Genomic DNA, 14,791 nt, shown 5'->3' with positions numbered 1-14,791 from the left:
GCCTTGTGTCCTGCGCATCCTGAACCTCCGGTAAATAAAAAATAGGGACTGCATTATTGTTATTACCTGTCACTTTGATTAGATCACCTTTCTTTGCAGTCTGTCATTCTTTCTAAGGGGGCTTCCCTGGTGGCGCTAGTGGTAAGGAACCCACCCGCCAATGCACGAGGCGTAAGGGTGGTGGGTTCCATCCCTCGGTCGGGAAGAGCCCCTCGAGGAGGGCATGGCCACCCAACTCCAGTATTCTTGCCTGGAGAATCCCATGGACTGAGGAACCTGGTGTGCTACAGTCCATGGGGTCGCAAAGGGTCTGACACGACTGAAGAGACCTAGCACTCATGCGTTCTTTCTGAGAGTCTTCCTTGTAACTGTATGATCATGCCAGCTTCCAGACTACTTCCCTTGTACTACTTGCTTTCCCATCCAGAGTGTTTACTTCCTACTTCTCCATCTCCTTCTAGATCATAGTTTGGTTAGTTGCCTCATTGGTTTCTTCGAGGAGATCTGGAAATTTCTCCTATAGGCTGTCATCGAGATCCATGCAACCTTTACAATTGGCCTTTGCTGATATTCTTCCTTTTTTTTTTTTTGGCCACTGATTAGGCATAGCCATTGCAAGTGAAAAAACTTCCTAAGGTAGTATGTGGCAAGACTTTCTGATATATTTTCATATGGTAATTTTTGGTACAGAGTTACCATCATTTAGAACTGCTTCAGTTCAGTTCAGTCACTCAGTCATGTCCGACTCTTTGCGACCCCGTGAATCACAGCCCGCCAGCCTCCCTGTCCATCACCAACTCCCGGAGTTCACCCAAATTCATGTCCATCGAGTCGGTGATGCCATCCAGCCATCTCATTCTCTGTCGTCCCCTTCTCCTCCTGCCCCCAATCCCTCCCAGCATCAGAGTCTTTTCCAATGAGTCAACTCGTCGCATGAGGTGGCCAAAGTATTGGAGTTTCAGCTTTAGCCTCAGTCCTTCCAATGAACACCTAGGATTGATCTCCTTTAGAATGGACTGGTTGGAGCTCCTTGCAGTCCAAGGGACTCTCAAGAGTCTTCTCCAGTACCACAGTACAAAAGCATCAGTTCTTCGGTGATCAGCTTAGAACTGCTTAGTTTAGTATAATAGCAAGTAGCCATAGATGACATTTGAAATAGGCAATGGCAACCCACTCCAGTGTTCTTGCCTGGAGAATCCCAGGGACGGCGGAGCCTGGTGGGCTGCCCTCTATGGGGTCGCACAGAGTCGGACACGACTGAAGCGACTTAGCAGCAGCAGCAGCAGCCTGATTGAGACATGCTTGGAGTGTACAATACACACCAGACTTTGAAAGACTTAGTATTAAAAAAGGTAAAGGGTTTCACTAGTAACTTTTATAGTTATGTTGAATTGATAATATTTTGAACATCGGTTAAATAGCATATTAATAAAATTAATTTCATCCCTTTTTAATGTAACTACTACAAAAATTTGAAATGATTTATGTATTAGTAGTTTATGTTATATTTCTCTTGGGTAGGATTTTGATTTTAAATGATTAATAGTCATTTCTGTTTCTTCTTATTTCCACCTCATATTCAAGGACCACAGCTAATTCTTTTGAGTCTTTGGGATTATTAAAGGAAGTGGGCATTTAGGGCTCTAATCTAGACTCTTTGGGATCAAGCAGTGGTACTCAGATTGTGCTTTGACCATCTCTGTTTTATTTTCACCCCAAATTCACTGAAACTAGAAGAGCTGTTTTTCTGAACATGTGGTCCTTTGCCCTCATAGCTTAATCCTGTCCTCAGAATATCTGTTGAAACAGTTCTGAAATGTCTGTCTATTGTGGACATCTGCTGTTTCTGTTAGGCTTTCCACACCATTTATCTAGTACCCAGTGTTCCTTTAGTACCTAAGGTGAGAAGCCTAATAGCCGAGATACAACCAGTCCATTCTAAAGGAGATCAGTCCTGGGCGTTCATTGGAAGGACTGAGGCTAAAGCTGAAGCTCCAATACTTTGGCCACCTCATGCGAAGAGTTGACTCACTGGAAAAGACTCTGATGCTGGGAGAAATTGGGGGCAGGAGGAGAAGGGGACGACAGAGAATGAGATGGCTGGATGGCATCACCGACTCGATGGAGGTGGGTTTGAGTGAACTCCGGGAGTTGATGATGGACAGGGAGGCCTGGCGTGCTGTGATTCATGGAGTCGCAAAGAGTCGGACACGACTGAGCGACTGAACTGAACTGAAATCAACTTTTCAGGTAAAAATACTGTTTTGGTGGCCTAAGTGCTTCTCACAGAAATTGTGTGTTAGGCCTGTATGAGATGCTGGTGAAGATTACCTCTGAAACCAGTCTTATGGTACATGTGTTTGGAATTGAGAAGTTATTCTTATAATACAGGGATAATTTTGTTCGCAATAAACACATCTTTATATGATTGCTTTTGTAAACTTAGTGCCTCTTGGATTTATACAGACCGCTTCTCGGCTAAAGGACACAATAGAAATTCGTTCTCCTAGAGGGTTCCATTCATTATTAATTTTTCCCTTGTAGATTTTCCTTTAAGTGATGTATTTGCGTTAATTGTGGAGAAGTGAGAAAACACAGCTATTTAGATAATTAGCATACAATTTTAATGCTAGCTCAGGAAATCAGATGTTAGCAGTTACAGAGAAATTAGAGATAATTGTACTTTGTTGTATAAGTCAGTCAATCATTGCTATTATCATTTTAATAACTGAAGGAGGTAGTTTGATCACTCTCCTGCAGTTTTGGTCTGTTCATCCTGAAGTTCTGTGTGGTTCTGAGATGTTACTAGAAACAGTGATTTGCTGGAAGTTGGCTACGGTCGTTGTACACGTTGTTGGTCAGTCGCTCAGCAGTGTCCCACTGTCTGCAGCCCCGTGGACTGCAGAGCGCCAGGGCTCCCTGTCCTTCACCATCTCTCGGAGCTTGCTCAAACGCATGTGCATCCATTTGGTGATGCCATACAATCTCATCCTCTGTCGTCCCCTTCTCCTCCCGCCTTCAATCTTTCCCAGCATCAGGGTCTTTTCTAGTGAGTCAGTTCTTTGCATCAGGTGGCCAAAGTATTAGAGTTTCAGCTTCAGCATCAGTCCTTCCAATGAACACCCAGGATTGATCTCCTTTAGAATGGACTGGTTGGATCTCCTTGCAGCCCAAGGGACTCTTAAGAGTCTTCTCCAACACCACAGCTCAAAAGCATCAATTCTTCAGTGCTCAGCGCTCTTTATAGTCCAGCTCTCACATCCATACATGACTACTGGAAAAACCATAGCTTTGACTAAACGGACCTTTGTTGGCAAAGTAATGTTTCTGCATTTTAATATGCTGTCTAGGTTGGTCATAGTTTTCCTTCCAAGGAGGAAGCTTCTTTTAATTTCATGGCTGCAGTCACCATCTGCAGTGATCTTGGAGCCCAAGAAAATAAAGTGTCATTGTTTCCCCATCTGTTTGCCTTGAAGTGATGGGACCGGATGCCATGGTCTTCATTTTCTGAATGTTGAGTTTTAAGCCAACTTTTCACTCTCCTCTTTCACTTTCATCAGGAGGCTCTTTAGTTCTTCTTCACTTTCTGCCATAAGGGTGGTGTTATCTGCATATCTGAGGTTATTGATATTTCTCCCGGCAATCTTGATTTCAGCTTGTACTTCATGCAGCCCAGCGTTTCTCATGATGTACTCTGCATATAAGTTAAATAAGCAGGGTGACAATATACGGCCTTGACATACTACTTTTCCTATTTGGAACCAGTGCGTTGTCCCATGTGCGGTTCTAACTGTTGCTTCCTGACCTGCATACAGGTTTCTCAAGAGGCAGGTCAGGTGGTCTGGTATTCCCGTCTCTTTCAGAATTTTCTACAGTTTGTTGTGATCTACACAGTCAAGGCTTTGGCGTAATCAGTAAAGCAGAAGTAGATGTTTTTCTGGAATTCTCTTGCTTTTTCTATGATCCAGCGAATGTTGGCAATTTGATCTCTGGTTCCTCTGCCTTTTCTAAATCCAGCTTGAACATCTGGAAGTTCACAGTTCACATACTGTTGAATCCTGGCTTGGAGAATTTTTAGCATTACTTTGCTAGTGTGTGAGATGAGTGCAATTGTGTAGTAGTTTGAGCATTCTTTGGCATTGCCTTTCTTTGGGATTGGAATGAAAACTTACCTTTACAGTCCTGTGGCCACTGCTGAGTTTTCCAGACTTGCTGGCATATTGAGTGCAGCACTTTCACAGCATCATCTTTTAGGATTTGAAATACCTCAACTGGAATTCCATCACCTCCACTAGCTTTGTTCGTAGTGATGCTTTCTAAGGCCCTCTTGACTTCACATTCCAAGATGTCTGGCTCTAGGTCAGTGATCACACCATCGTGATTATCTGGGTCATGAAGATCTTTTTGTACAGTTCTTCTGTGTATTCTTGCCACCTCTTCCTAATCTCTTCTGCTCTGTTAGGTCCATACCATTCCTGTCCTTTATTGTGCCCATCTTTGCATGAAATGTTCCCTTAGTATTTCTTAATTTTCTTGGAGGCCTCTAGTCTCCCATTCTGTTGTTTTCCTTTGTTTCTTTCTATTGATCATTGAGGAAGGCTTTCTTATCTCTCCTTGCTGTTCTTTGGAACTCTGCATTCAGATTGGCGTATCTTTCCTTTTCTCCTTTACTTCTAGCTTCTCTTCTTTTCTCAGCTATTTGTAAGACCTCCTCAGACAACTTTCATTTTTGCATTTCTTTCTTTGGGGGATGGTCTTGATCCCTGCCTCCTGTACTATGTCTGTACATATTTCCATCCATAGTTCATCATTAGTTCTCTGTCTGTCAGATCTAATCCCTTGAATCTATTTCTCACTTCCACTGTATAATCGTAAGGGGTTTGATTTATGTCATACCTGAATGGTCTAGTGGTTTTCCCTACTTTCATTGATTTAAGTCTGAATTTGGCAATAAGTAGTTCATGATCTGAGCCACAGTCAGCTCCCGGTCTTGTTTTTGCTGACTGTATTGAGCTTCTCCATCTTCGGCGGCAAAGAATATAATCAGTCTGATTTCGGTGTTGACCATCTGGTGATGTCCATGTGTAGTTATTAAATTTTAATAGGTCCAATTCAAGAATTAAATTTTTCCCATTTGCTCTCTTCTTTTGGATTTGCTCGACACTTTGTAAACACTCAAAGTCTTTTGCCTTTTTGTAATATTTCCTGAGTGGTTCATGTGTTAGATGAGGATGTGCGCTTTTACTAAATCAATTACTGATGTATTAATGTTTGTGTTTTAGAGTTTTCGTGACGTCTTAAACATGAGCCCCACACAGTGGGACTTCCCTGTGGAATTATGTTGTCGGCCTATGGCTTTCGTCACTCTCACAGGCCTGGATGTGGTCTATAATGCTGTCCATCGAGCTGTCTGGGATGCCTTCTGTGCCAACCGGAGGGCTGATCGGGTTCCGATTTCTTTCAAGGTGCTCCCAGGTGACCACGAGTATCCTAAATGTAGACCCAAGGTAATGACCTTATACTTGCAAGGGGACCCTCCTTCTCCCTCTGTCTCCCCTTCTTTGAGTGTGTATATCCTTTTTGTTCCTATATCTGTGCAGGGAAACCCCTGAGTTTATCAAGGACATGGTGACAGAGGTGGATGAAGAAAACTCTAGATGTTTTCATGCATGTGATACACTGCAAGTTCCCAAGTTGTTTTGTATCCTGTCCTCTCTTTCCTCATGTGGAGTAAATGTTGGACCAGCATGAGCTGGAGTAGTCTGGGTTGGTGCAGGTGCTTTGGGGGTGATTCGAGAGTTTCTGGGTGCTTCAGGCCATCCCCTCCCACGACGTGGCACTCATGCTGACCCAGAGTGACTGCCCTTACACCACTGTACTTAGGAATTATCTGTCATTGTTTCCTTTTACCCACAGGGAGGTATAATGCTATCCTGGCCACATGACTTAAAAACAAATGAAGCCACTTTGGGCTTTAGAGAACGCCTGAGCAACTTTTATAAGAGCAGGATCTGGGATAGTGAGGAATATAAGTAGAATTTATTGGGGAAAGGGCTGTTTAATTCAGCCTCTTGAATTTGAAAGCTTGACATAGTTATTTGAAAGACTTGACGGCATTAGAAATGCTTTGGCTTTGATCCTTCTTTAAATGGTTACAGTACTGGCTCTAGGGTTGAGTGTCTGCCTCCATAAATTGCCGTCTCTTATTTGGTTTCTGTAAAAAGTGTTATCTTTAAAGTGTGGCGTGTGTATATGGAATGGGAGGGATACACAGAAAGTGCCTGCACTCCATAACAAGCGGTCTCTGCTGTTCTCATTGTCAAGTCCCTCGTTTCAACTTTGGCCAATGTTTGCAGAGAACTTCGTATGAATGGTACATCCCCAAAGGGATCTTAAAGACGGGCTGGATGAACAAACATCTGAATCTGGTGCCGGCCCTGGTGGTCGTGTTCTATGAACTGGACTGGGACGAGCCCCAGTGGAAGGAGAAGCAGTCCGAATGTGCCACCAGAGTGGAAATAGTCAGGTATGGACCCCTTTGTCAGGTTGACTGTGTGAGGTCAGACCCACCTCTGGGGCTTACTGCCACTTACTGAAGGCAGATGAGTGCTGTTAAGACTGCAGTGGTCATTCAGGGATCACTGGCCTCCGGGGAAACCTGTTGACTTGCTAACAGGTAGCATTAACTGACCTTAACTTACAGTATGCTAAGCAATGGGAAGAAATTTCAAAGACAAATTGGCCTAAATATCCAAATGCTTTTTCTTGCATTTATATATGTTTTTGAACTGTAGTGGTTTATTATTTAGTCTCATAAAGCACTTTTTGCTTTATCACCGTTTGTTTCTAAATAATTCTTTTGGATGACTAACATATCACTATAAAGAAATAAGTTGTCCTGTAACTTTTATATTAAAGTATATGTTAAACTTTGCCTTCTAAGAAGTTTTTTGTAAGAAATGGCTCAATGTGAGATTATACTTTTAAAATTTAAATCATTGTGGCATGTATGTTTCATTATATGTGGGGGAAAAAGTTTCCCTAATCTTGATTTTTTTTTTTTTTAGTTTAAATTTGTCTTTTTTGGACTAAATTGTCAATCTTGTATCTTACGTAAAATCTTGAATACACTTTTTAAGTAAAAACGGTTTAATTATTAATTCATCTTATTGCTCTTTTCCCGCTGCAGGCAGAGTTTACAAGGGAGAAACACCAAAGTTGCAGTGGTTCTGATTCAGAAGAAAACCCCCTTACCCCCAGGTAGCAGAAGGTTGCTTAACAACTAATTGATTGGTTTATCCCTCCAGTTCTTATTACCAGGAGGCATCATCTTTAATTTTAAAATCTTGTATGCATTCAGTTATGTGAAAGATGGTGTGTTAACCTTAAAAATGTTCCAATAACACAGGAGTAAATGCTTATTATAAAAAAATTAAAAACATTAAAGAGTGCCCATCTTCTCAAGTCCTGCTCGCTAGTTCCATTCACCTCACCTAGGGAGGCACATATTAATTGACACCATAGTTGTTCACTTAATGTTTAAAATTAAAGAAGGGTTTTTTGCTTATGAGATCTAGTTGAAATTATATACCTTACATAATTTTTTTTTTAAAATTTCCAGTAGCACAAAGAAAAGTTCTCGGGGGGTTTTTCTAATTTCCTATAAGAAAATGTCTTACTTCAAGTGCTTATTTCTTCTACCATCTCAAACTTTAGAAGCCAAAATGTATTTTTCTTTCTGTGTTGAAACTTAAAGCGTCTTAAATGGTTTTGCAAACCATTTTCATGAATTATTGCTTCTATTTTAGTTACGGTTTTTGAGACAGTTAGGTGGTATATCTGTTGTCATTCCGTGGCCTATCTTGGCTCTGTAGAAAATTCCACAGTGTTTTTCTATGACAGAGATGTATGGTACAGCTTCTCTGCACCCCACAGAGCTCTCAAGGGCCCCTGGGGTCCTACAGATGTGGTGGAAAGTGGCTTGAGTCTTTTTTTAATTACGTTGTACCAATTTGGGGAAGTGTTCATTAAGAAAAATATATTGATTTTCTCTCTTTATGGAACTTGCTGTCAACAGGAGAAGATGTCATTGCTTCAGAAAGGGCTGCAGCATTATGCAACGCGTGTGAGCTATCAGGAAAGTCTCTGTTTGTACTGCCCCATACAGACCACCTTGTGGGTTATATTATAAGGTAAATAACAGAGACAGTATATTGAATTATTTAAGTTTTGACTAAGCCATTTTACTTTATTTTTTTGCACATTTTCCTTAGATGTATTGAAACCCTTTTATAACTTCAGAACTCTTCCAAGGAGGAAGAGCCTTGAAGGTCAATCTTTGCCTGACTTTGAAGTCAGCTTTCTTTCATCCCTGGGAAGATACTTCTGATATGTACTTATTTTCATAAGCAGAACTTTGAGTTGTTTATCCATCTTCAGGCCATTTGGTTCCTCTGTAATCTCATAATTATAGAATGAAGCAGGATTTAACTTACACAGATGTTTCTTTCACCTCATTTGCTAGTTCTCACTTCTGGTCCCTTTCCTGTTAGTTTTCTTTATCTTTAAACCCTAAATGTTATAGTCACAAAAAACAGTCAAATCTATTTGAGTATTAGATATCTTATTTCTTTCATATTTATAATCAAATAATTGGAGTGGGAGTAGTCTTAGAGCTTACCTAATTTTTACAAATTGTAAGAGTTATTTTTATTGATAATTTCTTAGACTGTAAATGATTTTAAATGGCTTTTGGTGGGTCCTATTTTTAGGGTTTTTTTTTTCTAAAAATTTAGTTTATGGTTTGTTTTACTTTTTATCTTATGAAGTAAATCAGGCATTATTTCTGTCAGGATTTACTTTCAGGTCTTAGAAATATGATACTTGAAAACTCTTTGGTTTAAAGTAAGTTCAGTGTTTGAATGTTGTTGTTGTTTTTTTTTGAACAGATTAGAAAATGCCTTTTATGAACATGCACAGACTTATTACTACACTGAGATTAGAAGAGTGAAATCTCATAAAGAATTTTTGAATAAAACAACACACCAGGTATGTGTCTTTTCCTAAAGAAGGAAATAACAGAAGCATTCTAGAGCAGATTATTCATCATCAGTTATTTTTGAGGAGATTAAAGTTCTTAAATACTTTGATGTTTTTAAATGGCTTCTGTACTTTTGAGGTTTTTTTTTAAAGCTTTTAAAAATTAATTTATCTTTTGTCCTCTTTGACCTTAAAGCTCTTGAAGATGTACTTTTATAGCCTTCTTAACTGCATTTGTTTACTGGAATAATCCTTGAACCTTGCTTTCGAATATTTTCCTTTATACTTTTAGATTTCCTCATAACAAGCATTATTATGATTTTTATATTTTTAAGAGAAGATGTGTAATGTATTTTTTTCCTCTTTTTTTCAGCTTTTATTTGTTAGACATCAGTTCAAAATAGCTTTCTTCAGTGAGTTGAAACAAGATACACAAAATGCTCTGAAGTAAGTTTCTAACAGTTGTCAAACTAGATTTTTCTTTATGTTAACAATAACATATTAAGAGCAATTCTGAATGACAACCGAACTTTAATTTTTAAAATGTTTATCTTGGTTAGATTCAGGTTCGTAATATTCACTTTAATTTTTCTAGTGATAAATGGAATATAATGTTTGAACTTTTTGGAAAACTATCCATTTTATTATCAGAAATAAATTTTATAGTGTTAGAACGCTTTCTGTTCTAATTTAATTAATAATGATCTAAAGAAATAGAGTACTAAAATTTTTCCTATCCTGTTGCCTGCTTCTCATTTGTATACTCAGTAAAACCCTGTGTTAAGACTGATTTTCAAAGTTTAATATGTACTGAAGAGTATCTGAATCAGACTGAATTTTTTGAGGTGTGTAGTATGTTTATTCAATTCAACTATGATTTTATTTTAATTCATTTTGTTTTTAGTTTATAATACCTGCCAGTGGCATCATCTGTTATTCAGAGGCTTTTAAAAATTACTTGTTTTTTAACAGAATGTTAATTTTGTCATGTAACTCTTGGTCAATTTTCCACTTTATTTTTGTTTTTTCAACTTATTTCTTGTCAGCTGTACACAGATGTTAGTGACCGAACAATGTACCGTGGGTTCTGTTCTTAGTGAAAAGACATTGACTCCTCCCACACATAACAAATCAGTATGTCATTTTCTAGCACATCAGAGACTGATCCCTGTATGTTGTTACTGAAGCTATTGAGTGTTAAGACATGTTGAGTAAATATCGACTCTGTTATTTCTGGTAATTTTGCTGATAGTAATCTTTCCTTAAAATCAACCAGCATCATGGTTAATTTTCTTTCCTGTGTGTATATTAGGAATTACAGGACCGCCTATAACCTTGTACATGAATTGAGAGCCCATGAAACTAACATTCTGGAAATTAAGACCATGGCAGGATTTACAAACTATAAGGTAATAGTTCCACATCCAAGAATAAGGAATATTTGGCATTAAATATGGGATTGTCTGCTTAAGATTTGAAAATCCTGATTAGTCACTTGCTCTGAAAAGTGATCACTTGATAAATTGTGTTAGGCACTCAGTCATGTCCGACTCTTTGTGACCCCCCCTGGACTGTAGCCCGCTAGGCTCTGTCCGTGGAATTTTCCAGGGAAGAATACTGGAGCGGGTTGCCATTCCCTTCTCCAGGTGGTTAATTGTGTTCTGTTGCTTTATGTCCCTTATCTCAAGGGCTGCCCTGGTTCTTAGCAGCCTAATTGTAGTGCTTGGTTATGAGCTGTGGGTCCCAGAGTTCTCGTTTAGAGCAGTTTTATCTTTGTAAAACTCCTCGAGGAGGGTCTTTTGTTTTTAAGTGGGCGCAGGAGACAGTGAGAAGAAAGCTGCTGGTAGTACTGAATTTGAAAAGATGCAGTCTATTAGAACTGGGCTGATCGCTGAAGAATTGATGCTTTTGAACTGTGGTGCTGGAGAAGACTCTTGAGAGTCCCTTGGACTGCAAGGAGATCCAACCAGTCCATTCTAGAGGAGATCAATCCTGGGTGTTCATTGGAGGGACTGATGCTAAAGCTGAAACTCCAATACTTTGGCCACTTCATGCGACGAGTTGATTCACTGGAAAAGACTCTGATGCTGGGAAAGGTTGGGGGCGGGAGGAGAAGGGGACGACAGAGAATGAGATGGCTGGATGGCATCACCGACTCTATGGACATGAGTTTGGGTGAACTCCGGGAGTTGGTGATGGACAGGGAGGCCTGGCGTGCTGTGATTCATGGGGTCACAAAGAGTTGGACACGACTGAGCGACTGAACTGAATTGAACTGAAGCCTTCCTTGGTGTAATGGCATAGGTCCAAAAAAAGTGTACTTATTCCCCACAGAGAAAACTTTTATACCTGTTATGTGAACACTTTAAGATTGTATACGGTAGAAGTAGACACCTCTGGAAGGTAAGAGAGGCTGTGTGATTTGCTTTTCATCTTTCTGCACTCATCTTTTAAAGAGGCTTTTAAAGAGTGATGTGAGGGTAGATGTACACTTGATTCATTACTCGTGTAAGTGTAGATTGGTACACCTTCTACAGAAGCTATTTTTTTATAATGACTGTTAAGATTTAAATTTGCACATTCCTTTTGACCTAGCAATTCCATTTCTGGAAATTTATCCCACGTCTGTGCTAAGACTTACAAATCATGTGTATGAGGATATTTATTGTATCTTTTAATAAGAAAAGATTGGAAACCCAGCAGTAAGTGATTGATCAACATAAATAACTCCGAACAGTGAAATACACAACTAATAAGAATGAGGCAGCTGCGCATATTGAAATGGAATGATAGAAAAAATATATTGGTAGGTGAAAAAAGTGAGGCACAGAATAGTGTATTTAGTGAAATGCTATTTGTATGAAAATGATATTAATAGTTCACATGTAAATGCATGCACATACTTATCTGAGCATAGACTGTACCACGAATCCCAGGAGCTGGTTGCCTTTAGAGGGGGAAATTGGATCCCCGAGGGACAGGGACTGATGAGAGATACAACTTTTCATTTATTCCTTTTTACCTAAACAGTAACATCAAAACTGCTAATAAATATGTGAGCTTCCCAGGTAGCTCAGTGGTAAAGAATCTGGCTGCCAAACAGGAGACACAGGTTCAATCCCTGAAGTTTCCCTGGAGGAGGGCATGGCAACCCACTCCAGTATTCTTGTCTGGACAATGCCATGGTCAGAGGAGCCTGGTGGGCTGTAGTCCATGGGGTTGCAAAAGAGTTGGACATGACTGAGTGACTGAACCACAACAGTAAGCATGTGGAAATAAATTTAGGCTTTGTTTCTGCTTTTTTTTTTCATTTACCCTACATACGTATATATTATTACTTTGAAATAGTATCCCAGAGAAAAATTTTTCAAGAATTTCTGTAATCCTTCTTTGATACAGAGGATGCTGTGCTTTTATTGTGCTGCAGAATGTCTTTTGTTTTCTGACAGTTCTAAAACTGAAAGTTCATCTGTCCTTTCTCAGTTCCCTGTGGGAAATATTTTATTTTTGCCCATCTTTATGCTCTTCACTGGGTTTAATTTTTCCTTATGCTATCCCTTAACAAAACTTTCTATGGTATAGAATAGATTCACTACATATAGTGAATAATTTTATTTCATTAATCGATGGGACATAACCTTTTTAGATAACTTTTCTAACAGAGAAGATCAATTCTGTTCTACTTCAATTCTGTTGAACTTCAGAGATGGACATTCCCTAGTTTTTTTAAAGTTAGTCTCAAACTTTATATACTTTTAAATAAACACACCTTTGAGTTTGGTTTTCTTCTTAACTTTGGCGTTGGTTTTACATCTTGCAGATCTGTAGGTTGTGTTTTCAACACAACACCCCGCTGGATGCAATCGCTCAGTTCCGAAAGCATATTGACTTGTGTAAGAAAAAAATTGGAAGTGCAGAGTTGGCTTTTGAGCATGCAGCATGGATGTCTAAACAGTATGTTTTAAATATTATTTTCAGAATTTTTTTTTTAATCAAATTCTTGGAATTTGGAGGAATGGAGTTAGCATGGACTTTGGTTATAAACTGCACCAAGGTTTTTTTCAGTAAGTAGGTTTTTAATGATCCAGCATGTTTGGTGTAATGGTGGATATTGATTTATACAGTTCCTTAATGGGAATCAGCGTGCGCGCGTGCACACACACGTATATCAAGTTTTTGCCATGTGACACACACACACACACACGTATATCAAGTTTCTGCCATGTGACACACACACACACGCATATCAAGTTTCTGCCAAGTGACACACACACACACACACACGTATATCAAGTTTCTGCCATGTGATACACACACACACACGTGTATCAAGTTTCTGCCATGTGACACACACCGCACGCACACACACAAGTTTCGTATATCAAGTTTCTGCCATGTGACACACCCACACACCCACACACACACTAAGTTTCTGCCATGTGTCCACACACACACACACACACACACACACACACACACACACCAAGTTTCTGCCATGTGTACACACACACACACACACACCAAGTTTCTGCCATGTGTACACACACACACACACACACCAAGTTTCTGCCATGTGTACACACACACACACACACACCAAGTTTCTGCCATGTGTACACACACACACACACACACCAAGTTTCTGCCATGTGTACACACACACACACACACACACACCAAGTTTCTGCCATGTGTACACACACACACACACACACCAAGTTTCTGCCATGTGTACACACACACACACACACACACCAAGTTTCTGCCATGTGTACACACACACACACACATCAAGTTTCTGCCATGTGTACACACACACACACACACACACACACACACACACCAAGTTTCTGCCATGTGTCGAGACACTGAGAATATACCAGTGAATATCCCAGACACATGACTGTATTTGACTGGTTGGAACCGTGTTGACAGCTGGTTTGATGATACATTTATAAAGACTCACTAGCATGGGAGAGTTGACTTGGAGAATTTTTCTGTAACCTACAATTAGTGTTTATTAGTATTTACAAAGCAATCCCCAGTTTACAGCTCACCAGTGGCATTTTCTGGATACAGTCTTCTGAGGTTTTGGTTTCAGGATGAGAGACTAGTATTAATAGAAGTAAGCTGCTGCTTCTTTTCTCTCTTAAAATTTCTTGTTTGTTTTTTTTTCCCCTTGAAGATTCCAGGCCTTTGGAGATTTATTTGATGAAGCCATTAAATTGGGGTTGACAGCTATTCAAACTCAGAATCCTGGTTTCTATTATCAGCAGGCAGCATACTATGCCCAGGAACGGAAACAGCTTGCCAAAGCCCTCTGTAACCATGAAGTAAGTCACTGACTCCTGTATTACCTGGCAATTAGGAAGTTTATTAACCTTCTCTTGAAAGAGAATAAAGCTGGTTGGCGCTGATAATTTTTTTCCAAACCTTTGCCTATAATGAGTTTTTATCTTGATATTTTCAGGAATTAGGATTTTTTCAGTTTTAGCCTGAGTACTCTGTTTTCACCTATGAACTAAGCAGACATTTTTCTTTGAAGAACTGATTTTTGATTAGCCATAAGTTAATGATTTTGACCAGGGAAAGTTGCTTTAAAATAAAAGCCAAGTTTAGTCTTTGCTACACTGTAAATTCATTGTTTTGCAGTTTGAAGGACACTGAGCAATGCGCTTTATTTTGACCCAGTGGAGAGGACATCATGGACTTCTTTCTCTTCCTGGGGTTCTCCTCTATGGAAAACTCTAAA

General features: G+C 39.5%; 1 protein-coding gene across 2 annotated transcripts in view; it reads left to right on the top strand.

Moving 5' to 3' along the window:
• Positions 1–14,791, top strand: part of TRAPPC11 (trafficking protein particle complex subunit 11) — a 38,012-nt gene that overhangs the window by 616 nt on the left and 22,605 nt on the right. For both annotated transcript variants that reach the window (XM_055416383.2, XM_055416382.2), the window contains exons 2-10: positions 5,283–5,507; positions 6,357–6,526; positions 7,190–7,260; positions 8,078–8,192; positions 8,949–9,048; positions 9,413–9,486; positions 10,352–10,448; positions 12,860–12,993; positions 14,225–14,372. In XM_055416383.2, coding sequence (XP_055272358.2) covers positions 5,304–5,507; positions 6,357–6,526; positions 7,190–7,260; positions 8,078–8,192; positions 8,949–9,048; positions 9,413–9,486; positions 10,352–10,448; positions 12,860–12,993; positions 14,225–14,372 — 1,113 coding nt within the window. In that variant the 5' untranslated portion in view covers positions 5,283–5,303. The remainder of the gene's footprint in view (positions 1–5,282; positions 5,508–6,356; positions 6,527–7,189; positions 7,261–8,077; positions 8,193–8,948; positions 9,049–9,412; positions 9,487–10,351; positions 10,449–12,859; positions 12,994–14,224; positions 14,373–14,791) is intronic.

The sequence above is a fragment of the Moschus berezovskii genome, chromosome 26 (genome assembly GCF_049115385.1).
Source record: "Moschus berezovskii isolate FMDL1 chromosome 26, NW_MosBer_1.0, whole genome shotgun sequence".
Taxonomy (NCBI): domain Eukaryota; kingdom Metazoa; phylum Chordata; class Mammalia; order Artiodactyla; family Moschidae; genus Moschus; species Moschus berezovskii.
This window is presented reverse-complemented; position numbering and strand designations above follow the sequence as displayed.